Source organism: Macaca mulatta, chromosome 11 (genome assembly GCF_049350105.2).
Source record: "Macaca mulatta isolate MMU2019108-1 chromosome 11, T2T-MMU8v2.0, whole genome shotgun sequence".
Lineage (NCBI taxonomy): Eukaryota > Metazoa > Chordata > Mammalia > Primates > Cercopithecidae > Macaca > Macaca mulatta.
Genome location: NC_133416.1, coordinates 63,835,827 through 63,863,678, shown reverse-complemented (window position 1 = coordinate 63,863,678; position 27,852 = coordinate 63,835,827). Strand labels below are relative to the sequence as shown.

Genomic DNA, 27,852 nt, shown 5'->3' with positions numbered 1-27,852 from the left:
CCGGGCAGTTGGGACACCAACGGTTTTCTAACGCGAGAGGACAGCGAGGGAGGAGAGGCGGGAACGCGTAGCGACTAGCAGGGGGCGGGGTGGGGGTGGGGTGGCGGACGAAGGGCGGGGCCGACGCCAGGAAGGATCGCGAAGGAGCTGGGAAGCCCCGCCCTTTCCGTAGATATCTCTAGAAAGCCGCGCCGGACCCCGAAAACAAGGACTGCGCACGCGCGGCGGTAAGGCCCGGGCATTTTGCTGCGTCACCAGCCGCCGCCCGGCCTCACCACCCCTCGTTTGCACGCACGCACGTTCATTCTCCGTCCTCGCGCCCGTTTTCCTACACTTTCCTCTTCTCCCCGACCGGAGGAGCCGCTCTTTCCGCGCGGTGCATTCTGGGGACCGAGGTCGAGCCCGCCGCTGCCGCCGTCGCCTGAGGGAAGCGAGAAGAGGCCGCGACCGGGGAGAAAACGCGGAGTCGCCACTGGAGAGAAGTCGACTCCCTAGCAGCAGCCACCGCCAGAGAGGCCCGCCCACCCGTTCGCCCGTCCCCCTGCCCCGTTCACAATGTGAGTGCGACACCCCGCCGAGGGAAGGTCGCCCAGAGTGAGGCCGAGGCCGCGTTGGGGGCTCCCTGGAAGCGGCCCTTGCCCTCCCTCTGCTTTTGGCCCCATAGCCTTTCTCGCATCGGTGGTGGCAGTCGTTCCTGCCTGGGGGCGGGAGGTCCAGGATCCTTGTTCCGGTTACCGTTGGCGGGTGGAGGACATTTTTCCTCCAGATGTCTGCTTCCCCCACCCCTGAAACGTCCCTTGGCTTCCCTATACCGGAAATCCTACTTTTTCCCTCTTTGGCTGTCTGGGCTACTGGCTTCCTTAGGTAACTTCACCTTAGGCCTTAAGCTCCCCGGAGCTGCTCGCCATGCGGCGCCGTGAAGCGTGAACCCTCGTGGGTCGCCTCGGCTGCTTGGGCGCTCCGGTTCTGCTGCTTTGTGGTCCCCGGGCCAGGCCCTGAGTCGAGTGCACCTGTGGTGGGTGCCGCCAGTTGCCTGGCGGAGCTCCTGGGAGAGCCCCACGCGGGCCTAGCCGTGAGCGGCAGGTACTGCTAGGCAACTAGAGTGAAGCCATGCCCACGCCGCAACATACTTCTCTCTCCAGTGTCTGGGTTTCTTGAGTGTGGGTACTTGAAGTCCGCCTCGTAACTCCAGTCTCTTGAAAACACGGGAGGTTGCCAAAACTCAGCCGCTTCCCTGGCAGCGAGGAGGAGTTACCGTTGAGCAGGTAGTTCTGCACGTGTCTGCTTTGGAAAGACACGGACATTTTCTGTGTTCCATGTTAAACCTGAGGTGAGGTTTCACTATCCTGTAACTGTGGGGTGAAATATGTATGTAATAGGCGTGTAATTAACCTACTGTTGTCCTAAAGAGTTTAAATTTGTGTTGAGATTCTATGGTAGTCTTCATTTTATGATGATAAAGGAAACCTCGGCGATTTTAACCGAGTAAGAATTCTTGGCACTGCCACGTACAGTGGGAACTGCCGGTTTTACAGGGTTTTGTTTTAGTTTTTGGTTTTTTTTTGACGGGAGGTTATTTTTTAAGGTACTAACTGCGTCCTAAAAGGTATGGAGAGCAATTAAGGGGGAACCTTTTTTTAAAAAATATTCCATTCAGAAGAGATGAGAGGGAGTGACTTTGTGGAAAAGTAAGAAGGGTTTGCTTGATTCAAAGTCATGATACTGACGGCTAGAAATCTAAAGGAATGAGTGAGGGATACACTGAAGCGAAGTTTATCACTGGAAACAAGCTTCTAGAGCACAGCATGTTAGAATTTTTGAGGGAGCCCCCTCCCCGAGAGTGATACGTAATCGGGGTTTTTAAAAGTTTGAATCAGGCTGGGCGCGGTGGCTCACACCTGTAATCCCAGCACTTTAAGAGGCCGAGGTGGGCGGATCACCTGAGGTCGGGAGTTCGAGACCAGCCTGACCAACATGGAGAAACCCCGTCGCTACAAAAATACAAATATTAGCCGGGCGTGGTGGCACATGCCTGTAATCCCAGCTACTCGGGAGGCTGAGGTAGGAGAATCGTTTGAAACAGGGAGGCAGAGGTTGTGGTGAGCCGAGATCTTGCCATTGCACTCCAGCCTGGACAACAAGAGTAAAACTCCGTCTCAAAAAAAAAAGTATATAAAATAGCTTTTGTTTTTCCCTTTGAAATCTCTCATAAGTAATGTAGAAGGGACATCAGTCTTAACCTTTCATACTCTGAAAATCTGTAAGGGAAAATTTTTGTCAGATAAGGCATTAAGCAGCTTTTAATAATAGAGCCAAACAACATATCTTTTCGTGAAAAATGTTTAAAATGGGCTCGAAGTAGAAGCACTTTCTGGAGGGCACATGAGATATCTAAATAGGTAAGGAACGGCTAAGTTAGGAAAGTAAATTTAAAAACTTGGGTGAAAAGTGTAAGGCCAGGCGCGGTGGCTCACGCCTGTAATCCCAATACTTGGGAGGCTGAGGCAGGTGGATCACGAGGTCAGGAGTTAGAGACCAGCTTGGCCAATATGGTGAAACCCCGTTTCTACTAAAAATACAAAAACTAGCCGGGCGTGGTGGTGCACTCCTGTAGTCCCAGCTATTCGGGAGGCTGAGGCAGGAGAATCGCTTGAACCCAGGAGTCGAAGGTTTTAGTGAGCCGAGATTGCGCCACTGTACTCCAGCCTGGGCAATAGAGGGAGACTCCGTCTCAAAAAAAGTAAGTGTAGCAGTAGAGAGACAATTCCAAAAAGCAGCCTCTCTAGTTAAAAAAAAAAAAATGGTACCTTCATGCCGGGCGCGGGGGCTCACGCCTGTAATCCCAGCACTTTGGGAGGCCAATGCGGGCGGATCACGAGGTCGTGAGATCAAGACCATCCTGGCTAACACGGTGAAACCCCGTCTTTACTAAAAATACAAAAAATTAGTCAGGCGTGGTCGCAGGCGCCTGTGGTCCCAGTTGCTGGAAGCCTGAGGCAGGAGAATGTCGTGAACCCGAGAGGTGGAGCTTGCAGGGGGGATCGCGCCTCTGCACTCCAGCCTGGGCCACACAGTGAGACTGTCTCAAAAAAAAAAAAAAAAAAAGCTACCTTTAAAACGAGTGATGCGGCCGGGCGCGGTGGCTCACGCCTGTAATCCCAGCACTTTGGGAGGCCGAGGCGGGCGGATCACAAGGTCAGGAGATCGAGACCACGGTGAAACCCCGTCTCTACTAAAAATACAAAAAAATTAGCCGGGCGCGGTTGTGGGCGCCTGTAGTCCCAGCTACTCAAGAGGCTGAAGCAGGAGAATGGCGTGAACCCGGGAGGGGAAGCTCGCGGTAAGCCTGGGGGACACAGCCAGACTCCGTCTCAAAAAAAAAAAAGTGTTTTGAAGAGACCAGCTAAAATATTATTTTAAAAATATTCAATATATTCCATTTAGTAAATTCTTCAGGGACTCTTACCAAGCTAAAGACTTAAATGAATTTACAAAATAAAAGTTGTAAGTCAGTTATTTGAGGTGGAAGAAGCTTTTAATGGGTCGTCATCCAGTCTTAAGAATCTGGCTGGTAAGGGCTTATTTCGTTGATAACTTGTTTTAAAAGTGTGGTAGTGTTTTGTTTTGTTTTTTTTTTGAGACAGGGTATTGGTCTGTTGCCCAGACTGGAGTGCAGTGTCGCGATCTCAGCTCACTGCAAACGGTACCTCGTGGGCTCAAGCGATCCTCCTTGCCTCAGTGTCCGGAGTAGCTGGGACTGCCGGCAAGCACCACCGTGCCTGGCTAATAAGAAAAATATTTTTTAAGCTCTGGGAAGAGATATATTTATGCTGGGTGCCTTAAGGGCTTGGGAGTGTGTTTTCTCATTTGATTTACCTATTTGCTCTTTAGCGATTTCGTAGTTACATTTCTTTAAATCTTAGGTTATAAAAGTTTGTCTGATAGTTTACATAAAAGCTCTTAATTTCGAACCTATCTTGGAGAAGGCTGGGATTTTAGGACCTTCCCCCACTTAAGATTTTCCGCTTAACCTTGCCAGAGGGTGCTACTTCGCATTTTTTGAATCATTGTCGTTGGACCAATTAAAAACAGATGAAAAGTAAAATGTTTTATTTACTTTACCGATATTTTAAGTTACTGTTTTTCCTGTTTAATGTCTTGTATGTAATTAGGAAGTTGTCCAGAAACTTGCATCTCTGATTTTAGTAAAAATCTTACTTTCCCTCACTCAGCTGTGTAGGAATGAATCCCTGAAATAAAGTTGTCCATCTTTAGCCTGCAAAACAAATTGTCAGAGTGAACATAATGCTATATTGTTAATTTCTATAACTTTCTGATGGTGGGTGGCCTTTGTTCAATATTGATTTCCTGTGCACTGTAACCTGGCAACTGGAGTTTTAATTTTTCTTCCTGTGTTCAGTTAGACTTTTAACTAGAAGGCAGTAGAAACTGGAAGTGAAAAATCTCTTGAGTGTAAGCCAGTGTTTTATTGCTAAATTAAGGTTCTCCTGCCTAATTGAATTTTCTCAGTTTAAAAATCTTCTACAAGCTGTATCATTTTTGGGTCTTGTGGTTAGCGATTGTCTCTTTTCAGGAAAAAAAAAAGATTGTAAATATCAACTGTTCAGAATCAATCTAGTTAAACACCTGAGATCATTGACGTGAGTTCAAAAAATAGCATATTTTGCTATGGAAATAGTGTATTGAACTTTTTACTATTTACTGTATGGATTCGCAGTGATAGTTTTTGGTTTTGGTTTGTTTTTTGAGACGGAGTCTTGCTCTGTTGCCCAGGATGGAGTGCACTGGCGCAATCTCGGCTCACTGCAATCTCCGCCTCCCGGGTTCAAGCAATTCTCTGCCTCAGTCTCCTGAGTAGCTGGGATTACAGGCGCCTGCCGCCATGCCCGGCTAATTTTTTTTTTTTTTTTTAAGGCAGAGTTTCTCTCTTGTTGCCCAGGCTGAAGTGCAGTGGCAAGATCTTGGCTCACCACAACCTCCGCCTCCCGGGTTAAAGTGATTCTCCTGCCTCAGCCTCCCAGGTAGCTGGGATCACAGGCATGTGCCACCATGCCCGGCTAATTTTGTATTTTTAGTAGAAATGGGATTTCTCCATGTTGGTCAGGCTGGTCTCAAGCTCCCGACCTCAGGTGACCCGCCCACCTTGGCCTCCCAAAGTGCTGGGATTACAGGCCTGTAAGCCACCACATCTAGCCTAATTTTATGTATTTTTAGTAGATGTGGGGTTTCACCATCTTGGCCAGGCTGGTCTTGAACTCCTGACCTCATGATCCACCCGCCTCGACCTCCCAAAGTGCTGGGGTTATAGGCGTGAGCTACCGCCCTAGCCGGCAATGATAGATTCTGGAATGAGGCTGCTTCCCTGCTTCCTCTGTATACCTTTGTAAAATTTTTTTTTTTTTTTGGGGAGGGAGACTCATTCTGTTGCCCAGGCTGCAGTGCAGTGGCGCAGTCTTGGCTCACTGCAGTCTCCGCCTCCTGGGTTCAAGCGATTCTCCTGCCTCAGACTCATGAGTAACTGGGACTACAGACATGTGCTTCTATGCCCAGCTAATTTTTTGTATTTTAGTAGAAACGCGGTTTCACCCTGTTGCCCAGGCTGGTCTCAAACTCCTGAGCTCAGGCAATCCTTCTGCCTTGGCCTGCCAAAGTGCTAGGATTACAAGTGTGAGCCACCACACCTGGCCTTTTTTTTTATTTTTATTTTTTTAATAGAGACGGGGTCTTACTGTGTTGCCCAGGTTGGTGTCAAACTCCTAGACTCAAGTGATCTTCCTCCCAGGTGCTGGGTTTACAGGTGTGAGCTGCTGCACCCACCCGATCCTTGGTATACCTTTGAACTTGCAGTTTTCCAGGAATATTTCTTCTTTTATGAGACGCTGTCTCACTCTTTTGCCCAGGCTGGAGTGCAGTGGTGTCATCACTGTCTGCAGCCTCAAACTCTCGGGATCAAGCCATCCTCGTGCCTTGGCCCCTCAGTAGCTGGGACTACAGGTGTGCACCACCACACCCAGCTAACTTTATTTTTTGTAGAGATGGGGGTCTCACAATGTTGCCTAGGCTCGTCTTGTCTCGAACTCTTGGGCTCAAGCAATCTTCCCTTCTTGGCCTCCCAGAGTGCTGGAATTGGAGGCACTTGCTCGTTGATACTTTAACTTCACCTTCAGCAATATGCTCTTCTATTTTGTATTCTAAAACTGAATAAAATGTGCTGTTGTGGCTTTTCTGTGCCTCAGGTGCTCTTTCACATGAATCCACACTTCATTTGATGAAAAGTGTTTATGTCAGCTGGTAACGGTTGCTCACACATGTAATCCCAGCACTTTTGGAGGCCAGGGTGGGCAGGTCACTTGTGGTCAGGAGTTAGAGACTAGCCTGGCCAACATGGTGAAACCCTGTCTCTACTAAAAATACAAAAATTGGCTGGGCATGGTGGCGGGTGCCTGTGATCCCAGCTACTCAGGAGGCTGAGGCAGGAGAATCGCTTGGACCCAGGTGGGGGAGGTTGCCGTGAGTAGGGATTGTGCCATTGCAGTTCAGCCTGGGCAACAAGAGTGAAACTCCATCTCAAAAAAAAAAAAAATCGGCCGGGCGCGGTGGCTCAAGCCTGTAATCCCAGCACTTTGGGAGGCCGAGACGGGCTGATCACGAGGTCAGGAGATCGAGACCATCCTGGCTAACATGGTGAAACCCCGTCTCTACTAAAAAATACAAAAAAAACTAGCCAGGCGAGGTGGCGGGCGCCTGTAGTCCCAGCTACTCGGGAGGCTGAGGCAGGAGAATGGCGTAAACCCGGGAGGCGGAGCTTGCAGTGAGCTGAGATCCGGCCACTGCACTCCAGCCTGGGAGACAGAGCGAAACTCCGCCTCAAAAAAAAAAAAAATCAGTTGGGGGTGGCGGCACACGCCTGTAGTCCCAGCTACTGGGGAGGCTGAGGCAGGAGAATTGCTTGAGCCCAGGAGGTGGAGGGCGGAGGTTGCTGTGAGCCGAGATCAGGCCACTGCACTCCAGCCTGGGCAGCAGAGTGAGACTGTGTCTCCAAAAAAAAAAAAAAAAGTGGGGGGGCCAAAATAGGATTGGAACCCAACATTTCTGACAGAAGCCTTATTTTTTTCACTTCACAAAAAGGGACGGTAATTTATCCGGCCGTCCTTTTATTGCAAAATAAATAACCATGTCTGTATTTCCAGTTTGTTTTATTATATAATCTAAACTAGGTTCTGCATACTTGACAATATGATAGTGGAATCCTGAGAATCTAAAATTTGTTATGGAGGCAGTGAGTGAGTGATATTTGACCTTGTCTTTCTTGAACAAAGAAAAATTCTTTTGGCTCCTGGGGATGTTAAAAGAAGAATGCTTCAGGGTCTAAAATCAAAGCACGGAATCAATTTTTTTAAAAAAGAGGGTTCAAAAGATGGAATGTGGAAAGTCACAGAGTTGCTTGATAGAGAAGTGCTAAGTGGGTATGCATGGTGGTTCATGCCTATAATCCCAGCACTTTGGAGGCCACAGCAGGTGAGTCACTTGAAGTCAGGAGTTCCAAGACCAGCCTAGACAACACGGTGAAACCCCATCTCTACTAAAAATACAAAAATTAGCCAGGCATGGTGGCGCACTCCTGTAGTCCCAGCTACTTGGGAGGCTGAGGCACAAGAATCCTTGAACCTGGTGGTGGAGGTTGCAGTGAGCTGAGATCGTGCCACTGCACTGCAGCCTGGATGACAGAGTGAGATTCTGACTCAAAAAAAAAAAAAAAAAAAAAGTGCTGGCCGGGTGCGGTGGCTCACGGCAATAATCTCAGCACTTTGGGAGGCTGAGGTGGGCAGATCACCTGATGTCAGGAGTTCGAGACCAGCCTGGCCAACCAGCATGGTGAAATCTCATCTTTACTAAAAATGTAAAACTTAGCTGGGTGTGGTGGCGCACACCTGTGATCCCAGCTACTCGGATGGCTGAGGCGAGAGAATCACTTGAACACAGGAGGCAGAGGTTACAGTGAGCCGGATCGCGCCAGTGCACTCTAGCCTGGGTGACAGAGTGGGACTCCTTCCCCAAAAAGAAAAAAAGGTGCGAAGTTTTCAATAAAACATTACGTTGAATAGCTTCCACCTTTGTATCTTAGAGTGGAAATCACCACATAAAGGAACTAACTAACCAGCACAGAGGTTCACAAACTTTACTGGTGTATAGTGCCCTTGGTGTCTGAGGAGTTGTGCTCTTAGGCCAAAAGGAGTAACTAGCAGTTCATTTGATGACATAGTTGTATCAAAGCAACATAAGTAGATTGTCTTAACAGCCTAGTAGCTATTGGAAAAACTAATTTACACTGTTGGAAAGAATATATATAGTTTTTTATATAACCATACCTATTAATGGAATGTGTATGGCTTTTGGATACTATATAACTTCTCAAATCTTGAAATGAGTTCTGTCATCTCACTTCTTGTTCCCCATTGGTGGTTTTTTTGTTTGTTTGTTTTTTTGGTGGGGTGGGTATGAGTACCTGTGTTTTTTTGTTTGTTTTTTAATTACAGCAACCACCAGAAATTCAGTTTTGAGAAGATGAAACTTAATGGAGGGATTTGCAGTACAAGCTCATTGAAATTGAACAACCTCAAACTAATAGTTTTTTTGGTGTCTTGGCTATTGTTGAGTATAACTGAATTATTCTGAAATTTAAAATATCCCAAGGTAGTTGTGAGTTCCTCCATGAGGCCCTGATATATCTTGGCACATGATTGGTAGCCACAGGACTAGCAGGTTTATTCAGATCACTTTTTCAGAAAGTTTTATAGTACTACAGCTGATTACAGAAGATCTGAAATATCTTACGGTTTCCCTGGGCAATGAGTATGTGTGAGACAGAGCTTGGCATCAGACGTTTATAGGCAGGGTGTTTGATACCTAAGAAGGGAAAACCGTTTATGAACTCCGGAACTACTTTTTTCCTTTCCATAGTAGAACTTTGATGTCTTATTCCTCACATATTACAAATAGGTATTTTTTGTTTTATTTATTTTTGAGACGGGGTCTGGCTCTGTCGCCCAGGTTGGATTGCAGTGGCGTGATCTCGGCTCACTGCAGCTTCTGCCTCCTGGGTTCAAGCAGTTCTCCTGCCTCAGTCCCCTGAGTAGCTGAGATTACAGGCACCCACCACCAAGCTCGGCTAATTTTTGTATTTTTTTTAGTAGAGTCAGATTTTCACCATGTTGGCCAGGCTGGTCTCGAACTCCTGACCTCAGGTGATCCACCTGCCTCGGCCTCCCAAAGTGCTGGAATTACAGGCGTGAGCCACCACACCCAGCCTGTTTTGTCTTTTATAGTAAAACGTACATTGCACATAGTAAAACTATCAAGTGGATTAAAATAACTGAGGCATTTTTCCTAGCAAATTGTTTACATCTAGCTTTCCTGGTGCATCAATTTTTTGTAGTGGGGTGCTTGCAGTGTTTTATAAATTAGAGTTAAAACTCACCAGTTTAATACTAACATATTACAATTATGGTATTTAGGAACAACTACAGTCTCTGTCCTTTTAAGGCTGACAAAGAGACCTTTCAGACAGGACTATAGAGGATTTTAGGTTATGCAAAATTTAATTGCTTGGATTGGTGTATATAGCCCTTCTATTGAGCTGAGACATGCTTGTCAGATCAGCATGGAATAGGCTGGGCACTGTGCCTCTTGCCTGAAATCCCAGCACTTTAGGAGGCCAAGGTGAGAGTATCATTTTGGGCCAGGAATTCAAGACCAGCCTGGGCAACACTGGGAGACTACATCTCTGCCAAAAAGAAAAAAATCACTGGCCATGGTGACACATGCTTGTAGTCCTAGCTAACTGGGGATACTGAAGTGGGAGAATTGCTAGAGACAAGGAGTTTGAGGTTATAGTGAGCAAGGTTGTACCACTGCACTCCAGCCTGAGCCACAGAGCAAGACCCTGACTTAGAAAGAGAAGCATGGAGACCAGTAGTGATGGCTCACATCTAATCCCAGCATTTTGGGGAGCCCAGGGCTGGCAGATCACTGGAGGCCTGGAGTTCAAACCAACCATGCCAACATGGCAAAACCCTGTCTCTACTAAAGATACAAAAATTAGTTGGGCATGGTGGCGCACCTGTAATCCCAGCTAGTTGGAAGGCTGAGGCACAAGAATTGCTTGAACCCAGAGGGCGGAGGCTGCAGTGAGCCGAGATGTGCCACTGCTGCACCCCACCCTAGGCAACAGAGCGAGACAGCCTCAAAAAAAAGCATGAATGTCCACCTGTGGGGTTTATTGTTTTGCTTTAAGTAGTAGATTATTTACATAATGTATGCAGAGGTGGAAATTTTGCATCTGTAGGTATATTACTATTAAAATGAACGAACAGTCTTACACAGTGGTTATGAGTTTAGCCAGTGTTAGCAGAAAGGCTAGATATAAATGCAGTATAATTAGTTTAGAAGCTAGAGTTAAAGCTCAACTCAACCCCTTCACCATATGTTTTGGGTTTGTTTGTTTAGACAGAGTCTCACTCTGTCACCCAGGCTGGAGAATGGTGGTGTGATCTCGGCTCACCGCAACCTCTGCCTCCCGGGTTAAAGCGGTTCTTCTGCCTTAGCCTCCCGAGTAGCTGGGATTACAGGCGCCCACCACCATGCCTGGCTAATATTTGTATTTTTAGTAGAGATGAGGTTTCACCATGTTGGCAAGGCTGCTGTTGAACTCCTGACCTCAGGTGATCCACCGGCCTTGGCCTCCCAAAGTGCTGGGATTACGGGCGTGGTCCACCACGCCCAGCCCTCTCCATTTGTTAATAGGAGAAAAAGAGATGGTGTAAGGCAAAAGGAGACTTCATAAACGTTGACTTTCCATGTTTGTTTTGTTTGTTTGTTTGTTTGCTTATTTATTTTTGAGAAAGTCTTGCCCTGTTGCCCAGGCCGGAGTGCAGTGGCGCCGCCATAGCTCACTGCAATCTTCATTTCCTAGGTTCAGGTGATCCTCCTGCCTCAGCCTCACAACGAGTAGGTGAGACTACAGGCATGTGCCAACACACCTAGCTAATGTTTTTACATTTTTAGTAGAGATGGGGTTTTGCCATATTGGCCAGGCTGGTCAGAAACTTGGCCTCAAGCAACCTGCCCACCTCAGTCTCCCAAAGTGTTGGGATTATAGGTGTGAGTCACTGCAACCAACCCAATCTTCCTTCCTCCCTCTTCCCCCCTTCCTCCCCCTTCCCCCCACTTCCTCCCTCTTCCCCCCACTTCCTCCCTCTTCCCCCCACTTCCTCCCTCCTCCCTCCCTCCCTCCCTCCCTTCCTCCCTTCCTTCCTCCCTTCCTTCCTCCCTTCCTCCCTTCCTCCATCCCTCCATCCCTTCCTTCCTTCCGTTCTTGTCTGTCTTTCTCTCTTGACGGAGTTTCACTGTTGCTGCCCTGGCTGGATTGCAATGACATGATCTTGCCTCACTGCAACCCCTGCTTCCCAGGTTCAAGCGATTATCTTGCCTTAGCCTCCCAAGTAGTTGGGATTACAGGCATGTGCCATCAGGCCTAGCAATTTTTTTTTTTTTCTTTTAAGTAGAGATGGGGTTTCACTGTGTTGGTCAGGCTGGTCTCGAACTTCTGACCTCAGGTGATCCTCCAGCTTCGGCCTCCCAAAGTGCTGGGATTACAGGCGTGAGCCACCACGCCTGGCACAGTTCTCCTTTCAAATGACGGAATATGTATGTGTTTATTCCTGATTCAGGATAAGTGTAGGGCACCCTCCACCCACTTGTAGTTTTTTGTTTTTTTTTTTTTTGTTTTTTTTTGTTTTTTTTGAGACGGAGTCTCGCTCTGCCGCCCAGGCTGGAGTGCAGTGGCCAGATCTCAGCTCACTGCAAGCTCCGCCTCCCGGGTTTACGCCATTCTCCTGCCTCAGCCTCCCCAGTAGCTGGGACTACAGGCGACTGCCACCTCGTCCGGCTAGTTTTTTGTATTTTTTAGTAGAGACGGGGTTTCACCATGTTAGCCAGGATGGTCTCGATCTCCCGACCTCGTGATCCGCCCGTCTCGGCCTCCCAAAGTGCTGGGATTACAGGCTTGAGCCACCGCGCCCGGCCCCACTTGTAGTTTTTGGGGGGTTTTTTGTTTGTTTTTTGTTTTCATGGTTTTTTATTTTTGAGACCAGTTCTTGCTCTGTCATTCAGGCTGGAGTGCTGTGGCGTGATCTCAGCTTACACAGCCTTGACTTCACAGGCTCAGGTGATCCTCCCACCTCAGTCGCCATGGTAGCTGGAACCACAGATACATGCTACCACACCCACGTTAATTTTTTTTTTTTTTTTTTTTTTGAGACGGAGTCTCGTTCTGTCGCCCAGGCTGGAGTGCAGTGGCTGGATCTCAGCTCACTGTAAGCTCCGCCTCCCAGGTTCACGCCATTCTCCTGCCTCAGCCTCCCGAGTAGCTGGGACTACAGGCGCCCGCCACTTCGCCCGGCTAGTTTTTTGTATTTTTTTAGTAGAGACGGGGTTTCACCATGTTAGCCAGGATGGTCTCGATCTCCTCACCTCGTGATCCGCCTGTCTCGGCCTCCCAAAGTGCTGGGATTACAGGCTTGAGCCACCACGCCCGGCTTTTTTTTTTTTTTCTGTTTAAGACGGAGTCTCGCTCTGTCACCCAGGCTGGAGTGCAGTGGCCGGATCTCAGCTCACTGCAAGCTCCGCCGCCTCGGTTTACGCCGTTCTCCTGCCTCAGCCTCCCGAGTAGCTGGGACTACAGGCGCCCGCCACCTCGCCTGGCTAGTTTTTGTATTTTTTCGTAGAGACGGGGTTTCACCGTGTTAGCCAGGATGGTCTCGATCTCCTGACCTCGTGATCCGCCCGTCTCGGCCTCCCAAAGTGCTGGGATTACAGGCTTGAGCCACCGCGCCCGGCCTACGTTATTTTTTGTGGAGATGGGGGTCTTGCCATGTTGCCCAGGCTGGTCTCAAACTCTTTTTTTTTTTTTGAGACGGAGTCTCACGCTGTTGCCCAGGCTGGAGTGCAGTGGCGCGATCTCGGCTCACTGCAAGCTCCGCCTCCTGGGTTCACGCCATTCTCCTGTCTCAGCCTCCTGAGTAGCTAGGACTACAGGCGCCCGCCACCGCGCCCGGCTAATTTTTTGTATTTTTAGTAGAGACGGGGTTTCACTGTGGTCTCGATCTCCTGACCTTGTGATCCGCCCGCCTCGGCCTCCCAAAGTGCTGGGATTACAGGCTTGAGCCACCGCGCCCGGCCAAACTCTTGAACTCAGGTAATGCATCCACCCTGACCTCCCAAAGTGCTGGGATTACAGGTGTGAGTCACCATGCCCGGCCCACCATTTGTAGTTGTGTTTTGTTTTTTGTTTTTGTTTTTTGGGGGTTTTTTTGGACACAGTTTTTGCTCTTTTTGTCCAGACTAGAGTGCAATGGCTTGATCTTGGCTCACTGCAACCTCCGCCTCCCAGGTTCAAGTGATTCTCTTATCTCTGCTCCCGAATAGCTGGTATTACAGGCATGCGCCACCTCGCCTGGCTCATTTTGTGTTTTTAGTAGAGATGGGGTTTTTCCATGTTGGTCAAGCAGGTCTCAAACTCCCAACGTCAGGTGATCCACCAGCCTTGGCCTCACAAAGTGCTGGGATTACGGCCGTGAGTCACTGCGCCTGGTCTGCAGTTTTGTGTTTTGAGACGGAGTTTCACTCTTATTGTCCAGGCTGAAATGCAGTGGCGTGATCTCAGCTCACTGCAAACTCCGCCTCCTGGGTTCACGCCTTTCTCCTGCCTCAGCCTCCCGAGTAACTGGGATTACAGGCGCCCGCCACCACGCCCAGCTAATTTTTTGTATTTTTAGTAGAGATAGGGTTTCATCGTGTTTGCCAGGCTGGTCTCGAACTCCTGACCTTAGGTGATCCACCCACCTTGGCCTCCCAAAGTGCTGGGGATTACAGGCGTGAGCCACCGCACTCGACCCTGTTTGTAGTTTTAATGTGTTAGCCAACTTGTATAAAGGGTCAGCCAGTAAATATTAGGCTTTGCAGGCCACAAATACCTCTCTCATTCACATTCTTCTTTTTTTTGGTCTCATTCTGTTGCCTAGGCTGGAGTGCAGTGGTGTAATCTTGGCTCATTGCAATCTCTGCCTCCCGGGTTTGTTTTTTTTGTTTTGTTTTGTTTTTTAATATTTAAAAAATGTAGGAATCATTTTTGGCTCATGGCCTAACCACAGGTTTTGATAATTTAAATTTGTTTTATTATCTGGGACGTGATTATAAGCTTGCTAAGGCTTTTTTCCTTTTTGAGACAGAGTCTCGCTCTGTCACCCAGACTGGAGTGCAGTGGTGTGATCTTGGCTCACTGCAACCTCCACCTCCTGACTTCAGCTGATTGGCCTGCCTCAGCCTCCCAAATAGCTGGGACTACAGGCGCATGCGACCACACCCCGCTAATTTTCGTATTTTTAGTAGAGACGGGGTTTCACCATATTGGCCAGGCTGGTCTTGAACTCCTGACCTCGTGATCCACCTGCCTCTGCCTCCGAAAGTGCTGGGATTACAGGCATGAGCCACCGTGCTGTGGCCCCCCCCCCCTTTTTTCTTTTTCTTTTTTTTTGAGACAGAATTTCTTTTTTTTTTTTTTTTGAGACGGAGTCTCGCTCTGCCGCCCAGGCTGGAGTGCAGTGGCCGGATCTCAGCTCACTGCAGGCTCCGCCTCCCGGGTTCACGCAATTCTCCTGCCTCAGCCTCCCCAGTAGCTGGGACTACAGGCGCCCGCCACCTCGCCCGGCTAGTTTTTTTTTTTTGTATTTTTTAGTAGAGACGGGGTTTCACCGTGTCAGCCAGGATGGTCTCGATCTCGTGATCCGCCCGCCTCGGCCTCCCAAAGTGCTGGGATTACAGGCTTGAGCCACCGCGCCCGGCCGACAGAATTTTACTCTTGTTGCCCAGGCTGGAATGCAATGGCACGATCTTAGCTCACTGAAACCCCTCCACTTCCCAGGTTCAAGCGATTCTCCTGACTCAGCCTCTTAAGCTGAGATTACAGGCATGCACCACCACACCCGGCTAATTTTTTTTTTTGAGATGGAGTCTCGCTCTGCCGCCCAGGCTGTAGTGCAGTAGTTTGATTTCGGCTCCCTGCAAGCTCTGCCTCCCGGGTTCACACCTTTCTCCTGCCTCAGCCTCCCACGTAGCTGCGACTTAAGGCGCTCACCGCCACGCCCGGCTACTTTTTTATGATTTTAGTAGAGACGGGGTTTCTCCATGTTGGTGAGGCTGGTCTTGAATTCTCGACCTCAGCCTGCTAAGGCTTTTATAAGAAAGTATCACACACTGGGTGGCTTAAACAGCAGAAATTTATTTCCTCACATTTCCAGGAGGCTGAAAATCCAAGGCGAAGGTGTCAGCAGTCCTTTCCTTGTTTCCTTGGTTTGCAGATAGCTATTTTCTTTCTTCCCTCTGTGTTAATCTCTTCGTATAGAAGAACAACAGTCATTGGATTAGGGTCTACCCTAAGACCTCATATTTACTTAATTGTAACTTAAAGATGCTATTTCCAAATATAATCACATTCTTAAGGTGTACTGGGGGTTAGGACTTCAATGTATTAATTTTGAGGAAACTGATAAAATTCTAGATTGCTTAATTTGAGGAAAGGAGATTCATTCTCCTGGTTTTAGTGAACTTAAAAAGTAAAGCTCTGATGTACCAGTTTTTTTTGGTGTTGTTTTGGGACAAGAGTCTCTGTTGCCCAGTTGGGAATGCAGTGGCATGATCTCAGCTCACTGCAACCTCCACCTCCCGGATTCAAGTTATTCTTGTGCCTCAGTCCCAACCCTCAAGTATCTGGGACTACAGGCCGCATAACCATGCCCAGCTAATTTTATTTATTTATTTATTTATTTATTTATTTTGTATTTTTAGTAGAGTCGGAGTTTTGCTATGCTGGCCAGGCTGGTCTCTAGCTCTCCTGGCCTCAAGTGATCCACCTGCCTTGGCCTCCCAAAGTGCTGGGATTACAGGTGTGAGCCACTGCACCCAGCCAAGTAACATAATTTTTGATAGGACTAGATAAATGGCTAACACTACTAAGCATTGTTTGGTTTTTGAATCCTTCCTACTATGAAATTGGAATCATTCTGAAACTAAATCTTGTTAGACCCTTAGGTTTTAACTTGGAATGTAGCTGTTAGGGTAAAAATGTAGTTTTTGTTTAAAATTGTAATGAACTGCCCTGAAATAATGCTATAATAGTGTCGAAGGTTAGTATGTAAATGTTTAATTAATGAATTCCAGCTTGACTTTCCCCACTTTAATCCTTTTGTAGGCAGCCTGCTTCTGCAAAGTGGTACGATCGAAGGGACTATGTCTTCATTGAATTTTGTGTTGAAGACAGTAAGGATGTTAATGTAAATTTTGAAAAATCCAAACTTACATTCAGGTAAGTTAAGCTTTTTATCCAGTGATGTAAAATAGTAATTCACACAACTGAATAACTTGGCTTGTCTTTTCGTTGAAGATATTATTAATCTTTGTCTCTTTGAAGAGGCTTAATTCTTTCTTTATTATTTTATACAGTTGTCTCGGAGGAAGTGATAATTTTAAGCATTTAAATGAAATTGATCTTTTTCACTGTATTGATCCAAATGTAAGTAGTCTTGATGCTTTAATCCAGATTTAAGTTGTGAGGAAGCAGACATACCAAGTATTCTTTTTAGCAATAAGCATTAGCTCTGTTTTTCTTAACAGTGAGATAGACTAGGTATATTTACATTTTGTAGAATATTTCCTCCAAAATTGGTTTCTGCATACTTTTTGTTTTTGCTATTACTGTTTGGGCTTAGAGAAGTATCCTTGAGGCTTGTTTTATTTTTTGTTTGTTTTGTTTGTTTTTTGTTTTTTGAGAAGGAGTCTCACTCTATCGCCCAGGCTGGAGTGCAGTGGCCAGATCTCAGCTCACTGCAAGCTCCGCTTCCCGGGTTTATGCCATTCTCCTGCCTCAGCCTCCCTAGTAGCTGGGACTACAGGCGCCCGCCACCTCACCCGGCTAGTTTTTTTGTATTTTTTAGTAGAGACGGGGTTTCACCGTGTTAGCCAGGATGGTCTCGATCTCCTGACCTTGTGATCCGCCCGTCTCGGCCTCCTAAAGTGCTGGGATTACAGGCTTGAGCCACCGCTCCGGCCGTTTGTTTTGTTTTTTGTTTGTTTTTGTTTTTTGAGACTACTGCAGTGCAATGGTGCAATCCTGGCTCACTGTAACCTCTGCCTCCTAGGTTCAAGGGATTTTCCTGCCTCAGCCTCTGGAGCAGCTGGGATTACAGGCCCATGCCACCACACCTGGCTAATTTTTGTGTTTTTAGTAAAGACCATGTTGGTTAGGCTAGTCTCAAACTCCTGACCTCAGGTGTTCGCCTGCCTCGGCCTCCCAAAGTGCTAGGATTACAGGCATGAGCCACCGCCCGTGGCCAAGGCTTCCTTTATCTGAGAATAGAATCTTTTTTTTTTTTTTTTTTGAGACGGAGTCTCGCTCTGTCGCCCAGGCTGGAGTGCAGTGGCCGGATCTCAGCTCACTGCAAGCTCTGCCTCCCGGGTTCACGCCATTGTCCTGCCGCAGCCTCCCAAGTAGCTGGGACTACAGGCGCCTGCTACCTTGCCTGGCTAGTTTTTTGTATTTTTCAGTAGAGACGGGGTTTTACCGTGTTAGCCAGGATGGTCTCGATCTGCTGACCTCGTGATCCGCCCGTCTCGGCCTCCCAAAGTGCTGGGATTACAGGCTTGAGCCACCATGCTGGCCCAAGAACAGAATATTTAAACCATTCTGTGGCTATATCATTTTTAGTTAAAGTTTTTAAGGTTTTATTCTGTTTACCATGTGCAGGAAAGAAAAAAATGGTATCAGGTTAAACGTGAAACTTTGTTGTAGTACAGGTTATTTCAGTAGGAAATATAAGGGAAAAAATAAAATTTTTAAAAAATGACAGTTATAGTGGTTTGGGGCAATTGGATAATTTGAAGTTTTTAGTAGTCAAGGGCATGTTTCTTTCAGAGTCCAGAGAAAATTTAGGTAAAGAAATGAAAAAGGTGAGAAATGACAAGCTACTTTCTGTCATGTAGCGATACTGGAAAGATAAATGGTATGATGGTCCTTTTGTTTTTAGGATTCCAAGCATAAAAGAACGGACAGATCAATTTTATGCTGTTTACGAAAAGGAGAATCTGGCCAGTCATGGCCAAGGTTAACAAAAGAAAGGGCAAAGGTAGGTTTCGTTTTCCTTTTTTGAAAAGTTTGATGTTTTTATTGTAGGTAATAAAAGATACACTTATTTGATGTAAGGAATATACTGCTGTGTTTTTGTTTCACAGCTAAGTATAAAGCCTCATGTTCATGTTTTTTGTCTACTCAGTTTTAACTTAATACGAAGTGTGATTAGAATATCAGTTATTAACTGGTGTAGAATCTTTTGCACTTAAGAGATAGACTTTGCATAAATTACTCAGCTATCAAATGGGAGGGGACAAAGCTTGGTGAAAAAGTAAATTAATCAACTGAAAATAGTTCTTACTAGTAAATTTGTTTTCAAAAGGTGTGTTTAACAATTTTCAGTGTTTTTTTTTTCAAAACCAGGGTCTCTCTTTGTTACCCAGGCTGGAGTGCAGTGACACGATCTCGGCTCACTGCAGCCTCAGCTTCCCAGGCTCCAAGTGATCCTCCCCGCTCTGTCCCCCAAGTAGCTTGGACTGCAGGGGCATGCCATGACACCTGGCTCATTTTTGTATTTTTTGTAGAGAAGGGGTATCACAATCTTGCTCAGATTGCTCTTGAACTTCTAGGCTCAAGCAATCTCCCCACCTCAGCTTCCCAAAGTGCTGGTACTATAGGCATGAGCCACCACACTTACCTAATTTTTTTTTTTTTTTTTTTAAGATAGTCTCATGCCACTCATGCGAGAGTGCAGTGGTGTGAACATGGCTCACTGCAGCCTCCACCTGGGCTTAAGCGATCCTCCCACCCACCTCAGCTTCCCAAATAGCTAGGATTATAGGAATGTGCCACCACGCCCAGGAACTTTGTTTTTTTGTTTTTTCCCCAGATACAGGATACACTATTGCTCAGGCTGTCTCGAACTCCTGAAGGATTACACAACCAATCTTTCCACCGTGGCCGCCCAAAGTGTTGGGGTTACAGGTGTAAGCCACCCCATTTAGCTTAGTCTATTCTTTGTGTGCTAATTACATGCCCTCATAAAAATACAAAGTCGCAGTTCAAAAAATGTTGTTTTGCCAGGGACCAGTAGCCATGTGGTGCCTGTTGTAGTTAAAAGCGACGCTGGAGGGTGAAGTGGGAGAATTACTTGCGCCCAATTCTGGGTTGCAATGCCATATGTCAGTCAGGTAACCATGCTAAGTTAACATCAGTATGGTGGTGTCCCAGGAAGCGGGGACCACCAGGTTGCTTGAAGAGTTAACAAGACCCTTGATCAGAAATGGAGCTGATCAAAACTCACATTGATCAATAATGGGATTGCACCTGTGAATGCTTGCTGCACTCCAGCCTGGACAACACAGCAAGACTTGGTCTCTTTAGAAGAAAAGAAAATGCAGTCTTAAGGTTCATGCCAAATGCAAATTAACCTAACCTTAGGGTGATGTTTGTATTGATTTATAGCTTAATTGGCTTAGTGTCGACTTCAATAATTGGAAAGACTGGGAAGATGATTCAGATGAAGACATGTCTAATTTTGATCGTTTTTCTGAGGTAAGTTCCATTAAATGGATGTCTCCCCACTCGAAGTACACAGTACCTGTCTGTAGTCAATTTAATTTGGTTTTGGGCACATATTCATGATGCGTGTTATTTTTAAGACCATTTTAATGATTTTAAAAGGAATCAGTGTTAACTGCAAAAGTTAATGTATTAAGACTAACACAGCTAGTTTGCTAATTTCCTAATTTCATCATTGGGATTTTTTTTTTTTTTTTTTTTTTTTTAAAGCATGATTGCAGTAGTTGACTTGGATTTTGAAGCCATAAAATAAAACTATAAACTTTTGCCGGGCGCGGTGGCTCAAGCCTGTAATCCCAGCACTTTGGGAGGCCGAGACGGGCGGATCACGAGGTCAGGAGATCGAGACCATCCTGGCTAATATGGTGAAACCCCGTCTCTACTAAAAATACAAAAAACTAGCTGGGCGAGGTGGTGGGCGCCTGTAGTCCCAGCTACTCTGGAGGCTGAGGCAGGAGAATGGCGTAAACTCGGGAGGCGGAGCTTGCAGTGAGCTGAGATCCGACCACTGCACTCCAGCCTGGGCGACAAAGCGAGACTCCGTCTCAAAAAAAAAAAAAAACTTTTGACCAGGCGCTTTGGGAGGAGGCCAGCACTTTGGGAGGCCAAGGCTGGCGGATCACGAGGTCAGGAGATCCAGACCATACTGGCCAACATGGTGAAACCCCGTCTCTACTAAAATACAAAAAAAATAAGCTGGGCGTGGTGGCGTGTCCCTGTGGTCCCACCTACTCCTGAGGCTGAGGCATGGGAATTGCTTGAACCCTGGAGGCAGAGGTTGCAGTGAGCTGAGATCGTGCCACTGGACTCCAGTCTGGCGAAAGAGCGGGACTTGGTCTAAAAAATATGACTATAAACTTTTAAACACAAGAATCATAGGCTGGGTGCGGTGGCTTATGCCTGTAATCCCAGCACTTTGGGAAGCTGAGGCGGGCGAATCACGAGGTCAGGAGTTCCAGACCAGCCTGACCAACATGGCAAAACCTCCCCTCTACTAAAAATACAAAAATTAGCTGGGTGTGGTGGCGTGCGCCTGTAATGCCAGCTACTCAGAAGGCTGAGGCAGGAGAATCGTGTGAACCCAGGAGGTGGAGGTTGCAGTAAGCCGTGATCGCTCCACTGCACTCCAGCCTGGGCGACAGAGCAAGATTCCATCTCAAAAAAAATAAATAAATAGGGCTGGGCATGTGACTCACACCTGTAATCCCAGCATTTTGGGAGGGTGAGGCAGGCGGATCACCTAAGGTTGGGAGTTCGAGACCAGCCTGACCAACATGGAGAAACCCTGTTTCTACTAAAAATACAAAATTAGCCAGGCATAGTGGTGCATGCCTGTAATTGCAGCTACTAGGGAGGCCGAGGCAGGAGAATCACTTGAACCCAGGAGGTGGAGGTTGCGGTGAGCCGAGATCGCCATTGCACTCTAGCCTGGGCAACAGGAACAAAACACTGTCTCTAAATTAATAAATAATTAAAATTACAAAAAAATAGCTGGGCGTGGTAGTGCACCCCTGTAATCCCAGCTCCTCTGGAGGCTAAGGCAGAATTGCTTGAACCCAGGAGGTAGAGGTTGCAGCGAGCTGAGATCACACCACTGCACTCCAGCCTGGGCGACAGACCAAGACTCTCTCAAAAAAAAAAAAAAGAAAAAATCATGGTGAAATGTTTACCATGAGGTATACAAAGAAAAAAGTTTAAGAAAGTCTGTTATCTGAGATGTCACCCAAATAACATGTTGCCATGACTGAAGAATAAATGATTCATCTCTTTGTAGGCAGAATAGACTTTATCAAATGTAGTAGAATAAAACTACAGAAAGAACATTAGTATGTAAATTGAATGCATACTCATGAAATCCATTTCTTGTTGCTATTTGAAATTTTTCATTAACTAGATTTTGTATTTTGAGACCTTAAGAGTTAAATGAAAAGTGTCTAGCTTTACGTATGCAACTGCTTATTTAACAATTCTCTGCACATGACTCTGGCACGGTGATTTCAACAGGAAGGGAAGATGTTCTATTCATATTAGTAGTATTTTTTAATCGTACCTTACGTGTAGCAGTTGGTGCCACAGTTTACCTAGTTGTGCAAGCCATTGTGTTGCTTAGGCAGGTCTTGAACTCATGAGCTCAAGTGATCCTCCTGCCTCAGCTTCCCAAAGTGCTGGGATTACAGGCCTGAGCCACTGCCCCCAGCCTTGTAACACTGTTTTGTTTTTGTTTTTGTTTTTGTTTTTGTTTTTTTTTGCTATCTTTGTTGTCCAGTTTTTGTTACCTCCTGAATATCTCTTGAATATGTTCAATTTTCTCTTCTGTTTTATCTTAAACATAGTAGCGTTGCACTTAGTACATTTAGCATTTTTCTGCCCAAAGAAACTTAAAAGTATTCAATAGTGCTTTTCAAGGTAGGGAAACTCTTTCCCAGTTATTCATTTCATTCAAGATAGATTGCCCAAAATTTTTATACTGAATCCTTTTGTGTGTGTTTAATTAATTGAGGTAAGGGCACTTCACATGAAATCTACTCTTTTTAACAGACTATTTATTTGTTGAGATGGAGTCTTACTCTGTCGCACAGGCTGGAGTGCAGTGGCGTGATCTAAGCTCACTGCAAGCTCTACCTCCTGGGTTCATGCCATTCTCCTGCCTCAGCCTCCCGAGTAGCTGGGACTACAGGCGCCTGCCACTGCGCCCGGTTAATTTTCTGTATTTTTAGTAGAGACGGGGTTTCACCGTGGGTCTCAATCTCCTGACCTCGTGATCCACCCGCCTTGGCCTCCCAAAGTGCTGAGATTACAGTAGTGAGCCACCTCGCCTGGCTATTTTTTTTTTTTTTTTTTTTTTGAGGCGGAGTTGCACTCTTGTTGCCCGGGATGGAGTGCAATGGCACGATCTCAGTTCACTCCAGCCTCCACCTCGTAGGTTCAAGCAATTCTCCTGCCTCAGCGTCCCAAGTAGCTGGGATTACAGGCTCCGATCACCACGCCCGGCTAATTTTTGTATTTTTAGTGGAGACAGGGTTTCACCATGTTGGCCAGGCTAGCCTCGAACTTCTGACCTCAAGTAATCTACCCACCTTGGCCTCCCAAAGTGCTGGGATTACAGGCATGAGCCACCGAACCTGACCATGCCCAGCTATCTTTTAACAGACTTTTACGTGCATGATACAGTATTGTTAACTATAGGCATAATGCTGTATAGTAGGTCTCTGGAACTATGCATTTTGTGTAACTGGAACTTCATACCTATTTAACAGTAGCAAGTCTGCATTTTCCCTTCCCTCCAACTCCTGGCAGCTACCATTCTCTCTATTTTTGTGTGTCTATCTTAGGTATCTCATATAATCTTAGGTATCTTATATAAGTGGAATCATGCAGTATTTGTCCCTGACTGGCTTATTTCACATAACATGACATGCTTCAGATTCTTCATTGTGTTTTGTCACATAAGGCAGATTTTTTTCTTTTAAGGCTGAATAATCCCTACTTTTAGGATGAACACATTCCATTGTATGTTTGACTAATCTTTTTAAGGTTCCTTCCAGGCTGGGTGTGGTGGCTCACACCTGTAATCCCAGCAGTTTGGGAGGCCGAGGTGGGCGGATCACCAGGTCAGGAGATGAAGACCATCCTGGCTAACACAGTGAAACTCTTATCTACTACTAAATATACAAAAAAATTAGTTGGGCGTGGTGGCAGGTACCTGTAATCCCAGCTACTGGGAAGGCTGAGGCAGGAGAATGGCGTGAACCCGGGAGGCAGAGCTTGCAGTGAGCCGAGATCACGCCACTGCACTCCAGCTTGGGTGACTGAGTGATACTCCATCTCAAGAAAAGAAAAAAGGTCCCTTCCAATTCTAAAATCTGAGTGATCATGTATTTTTGAAATCTGATTTTTTTCCATGCATATGTGATTTTATTTTTCTAAAATATAAACATTACAGAAATGGTTTAAACTTGAGAAAATAAGTTTCTCATCATCTGGTAATAGTTTAGGTTTAAATCATTTATTGGTTCTTCACAATATCTAAAACCTTTTCTTTAGGGAAAATTTAGTTTTAATTTCCGTATAGGTTTTTAGAATTTTGTGTAATTGCTTATAATCTTCCTTTTCCAGAAGGGAAGATGCTTACATTTATTTTGCATTTTTCATTTGTGGATATCCGTGGCAGACCTAAGGTTTATTCTGAAGCATACAGCATTAATAATTAGGGCCTAACTTAACATCATTTTTAAAACTAATTTTTACACTTCAAATAGATGATGAACAACATGGGTGGTGATGAGGATGTAGATTTACCAGAAGTAGATGGAGCAGATGATGTAAGTCTAAAAGTTTTTTTCTGTTTACTTTCATACTATTAAATAGTAAACAACATATTTACAAATGGTTTTATATAGATTCAGGATTACTACTTTTCTAAAAAAAATAAAGGGAAAAGCAATTTTTAAAATGTGCCCATTTTTGAGGAATGGGTATCTATTAGGGAACTGGTTTTGCCGTAGACCATTCCTAAATGGATCGCATTTCCAAAGAATAATTGTATAGAGACATTATGTAGTAATACCTTACTCAATTATAACAGTCGGTTCAGGCCGGTCGAGGTGGCTCACGTCTGTAATCCCAGCAGGCCGAGGTGGGTGGATTACCCGAGGTCAGGAGTTCGAGACCAGCCTGGTCAACATGGTGAAACCCTGTCTCTACAAAAATTAGCCAGGCATGATGGCAGGTGCCTGTAATCCCAGCTACTGGGGAGGCTGAGGTAGGAGAATCGCTTGAACGAGGGAGCCGGAGGTTGCAGTGAGCCAAGATCACACCATTGCACTCTAGCCTGGTCAGCAAAGCAAGGCTCCATCTCAAGGAGAAAAAAAAAAAAAAAGTCAGTTTATAGGGATTATTTTGACTAAGAAAGTAAATTAAATAGGTTTTATGTCAGGATTGGTCAGAGACTGATGAAACAGATGGATATTGGGAGGCGGAGACGGGTGGATCAGAGTTTGAGGCCAGCCTGGCCAAGATAGTGAAACCCTGTCTCTACTAAAAATACAAAAATTAGCTGGGCACGGTGGCGGGTGCCTGTAATCCCAGCTACTTGGGAGGCTGAGGCAGGAGAATCGCTTGAACCCGGGAGGCGGAGGTTGCAGTGAGCCAAGATCTCGCCACTGCACTCTAGCCTGGGCGACAGAGCAGGACTCCATCTCCAAAAAAAACCCAAAACAAAACAGATGGACATTGTAAATCTGTAAGAGGAGGATGAGGATATAATAAACAACTGTTCTCAACATCTTGTCAACCCCAGCATCCTGTTAACATCTCCCAGAAAGTTATTTAATGCTATTTAGAAAAATATATAATATTCACTCAACAGCTAGGATTAGAGTTCACTGTCTTCTGTCAATCTATTTTTCTTCATATTGATCCATGTTTTCTCTTGAATGCTGACATAGGTTAATTTAGGAATGGATTCAAAGGGTGGGCTAAACTGTCACCAAAAGGTGCACACTATTTTTTACAGGTAGATAGATCCTCTGCTGTACATCCATTCACCTTAGGTTAAACCTAGTCTTAAGTCCAATGACTAAATTTCTAGGCTTGGTATAACTACCTACCTGTGCTACTTTAGTCAAAAATAATAGCGCTTGAACTATTCAGGTAAACTCAAGTATTTGATCAGTTCGGTAACTTTATTTTCCCTCTTTCAGGATTCACAAGACAGTGATGATGAAAGTAAGTGTATGTAAAAAGTATGTTTACACAGTGATATTTTGCATCAAAAACCAAACTCAAAATAGAGATGTTAACTTCTTTTGAAAAAAAGTAATTTTTTCTTTATGACCTTGAATAAATAACTAAAACAGAAATGTGAATAACTTGAGATAGCAAGACAACCTATTAATTTACTGGGGAACTATATAATTCAATTTTTGGTTGGCTTTTCCTTTAAGATATTAAAATTGGTAGATTATTCCCATGTACTTTATACTAATATTTTTTACAATTCTTTCAGAAATGCCAGATCTGGAGTAAGGAGTATTGTCATCACTTGGATTTTGAGAAAGAAAAATAACTTCTCTGCAAGATTTCATAATTGAGAGAATTCCTGAGTTGATAGCTCTAAAGGCAGATGCTGTATTTGCCTACTTTAACCCATTTTTCAACCTGTTTGTTTTTTAAAAGGCTTCACTAAGGGTTGATATGTACCATTGTATGGGGCAATTTTAAGTCAGCTAAGGCAATAACCTTATGCATGAACATTTCCCAGACTTTCATGAAGCTGTTGAGGTCCTAAGCAATTGATGCAGCTGTTGTGATAAATAGAAACATCTCACCTAAGTCTCCTTTTCTTCATAACATAGATACTGACATGATAGGAAGCTCTCAGCTTAGGGAAAGATAACTAAATTTTAGATTATAGAACATGGATTCAAAAGTGGCTGGAACAAATTGGCTGACACCTTACTGGTAACCTGCTGTTCTCCTGGTGTTCCTTCAGGATTTTTCCACTAAAATTTATTTTTCAAAAAATTTACTTCATATGATTCTATGTAAGTGATCACTTGTCAGTGTTCCAGGTGTATCTTAGCTAAACTAGAGAATGCCCTAACTTAGATGGTTTTTGAAGCCTATACATTTGGTATTGTTTGACCCTTAAGCTTTTACATCTCTTAGCATGGAGGACGAAGAAAGCTGTACATTGTTGCTTGAGAGTCTGTACATTTAGACCAGATTTGTATTTGCACTGTCAAGTATGGCAAATGAGTGAAAAATGTTTAATACACTATTGGATTTTTTATTTCTTTTTTTGATTCAGCTTATACCAGGGCTGAAAACCTCAATTTATGTTCATGACAGTGGGGATTTTTTTAAATGTCTACATTCTTTCTAATAAACTGTTGGAAGACTTCTTGGCTGTCCTTTTAAGTGTCTGGCTTACTGTAATTTTTATGTATTTACCATTTACTGGAATGGAGTTATTTTTATTTGAGGAAGAATTTGGGATTATTCCTCTGTTTGAAAAAAAGAGGCTTGCTGTAATGTCACAGGAAACCTTTTAAAAGTGGATCTGTAATAGAATATTGTAGATGCACTTTGCAGCAGTTGGAAAAGAAAGTGTTGTGATTTGATTGAAATAAAACTAAATGTGTTGTCCTCCTCTAAATCTTTGAACTTCTGCATTTTGGAAGTTTTCATTCCCTCACAGCTTCTGTAGTTGTCATAACATAGAAACACTATGTCCCAGCTACTCGGGAGGCTGAGGCAGGAGAATGGCGGGAACCCGGGAGGCGGAGCTTGCAGTGAGCTGAGATCCGGCCACAGCACTCCAGCCTGGGCGACAGAGCGAGACTCCGTCTCAAAAAAAAAAAAAAAAGACTCTGTATTTCAGCACTTTTTTATGTCGGATATTCAGGACCTGTGTTGCAGGCAGTTAAAGTGCTGGTGATACAAAGATTAATATTTCAGATGATTGCTGAGCTCAGAGAGCTCACAGGCTAGGCTGGGGGAACAAATGAGACAAAAACTTGATAGGAAGTGTGATAATAGATATGCATAGTGCATTACGGTATGTAGTTCTTAACTTCAGTGGGGAAAACATTTTAAAAACTTGTTTGATTTTCTTGAAAAAATTCATACGTCACTTTTGGAAATGAATGATTCGTTGGCTTACCGCCCAGCCTTGAAACTATGCCATTATACAGGCCAGGCACGGTAGCTCCCACCTGCCTGTAATAGCACTCTGGGAGACAGGCAGGTGGATTGCTTCAGACCAGCCTGGGCAAGGTGAAACCCCAATTTTTTTTTTTTTTTTTTTTTTTTTTTTTTTTTTGGGAGACGGAGTCTCCCCTGTCACCCAGGCTGGAGTGCAATGGTGCAGTCTCCGTCTCCCAGGTTCAATCAATTATCCTGCCTCAGCCGCCTGACTAGCTGGGATTACAGGCGCACACGACGATGCCCAGCTAATTTTTTTTGTTTGTTTGGTAGAGCTGGGTTTTCACCATGTTGGCTAGGCTGGTCTCAAACTCCCGCCTGCCTTGGCCTCCCAAAGTGCTGGGATTATAGGGATAAGCCAC

At 45.3% G+C, this 27,852-nt stretch overlaps 1 protein-coding gene across 1 annotated transcript; it reads left to right on the top strand.

Annotated features, from left to right (window-relative positions):
- Window positions 1-306: 306 nt before the first annotated feature.
- On the top strand, window positions 307-26,935 carry PTGES3 (prostaglandin E synthase 3; the record flags this gene model as incomplete). The annotated part of the gene is given in 8 exon segments (NM_001261514.1): window positions 307-557; window positions 16,328-16,441; window positions 16,579-16,648; window positions 18,159-18,257; window positions 19,667-19,756; window positions 24,043-24,105; window positions 25,486-25,510; window positions 25,791-26,935. Coding segments are annotated over 8 exon segments (483 nt in total). The 3' UTR covers window positions 25,811-26,935.
- Between the last annotated feature and the right edge of the window lie 917 nt (window positions 26,936-27,852).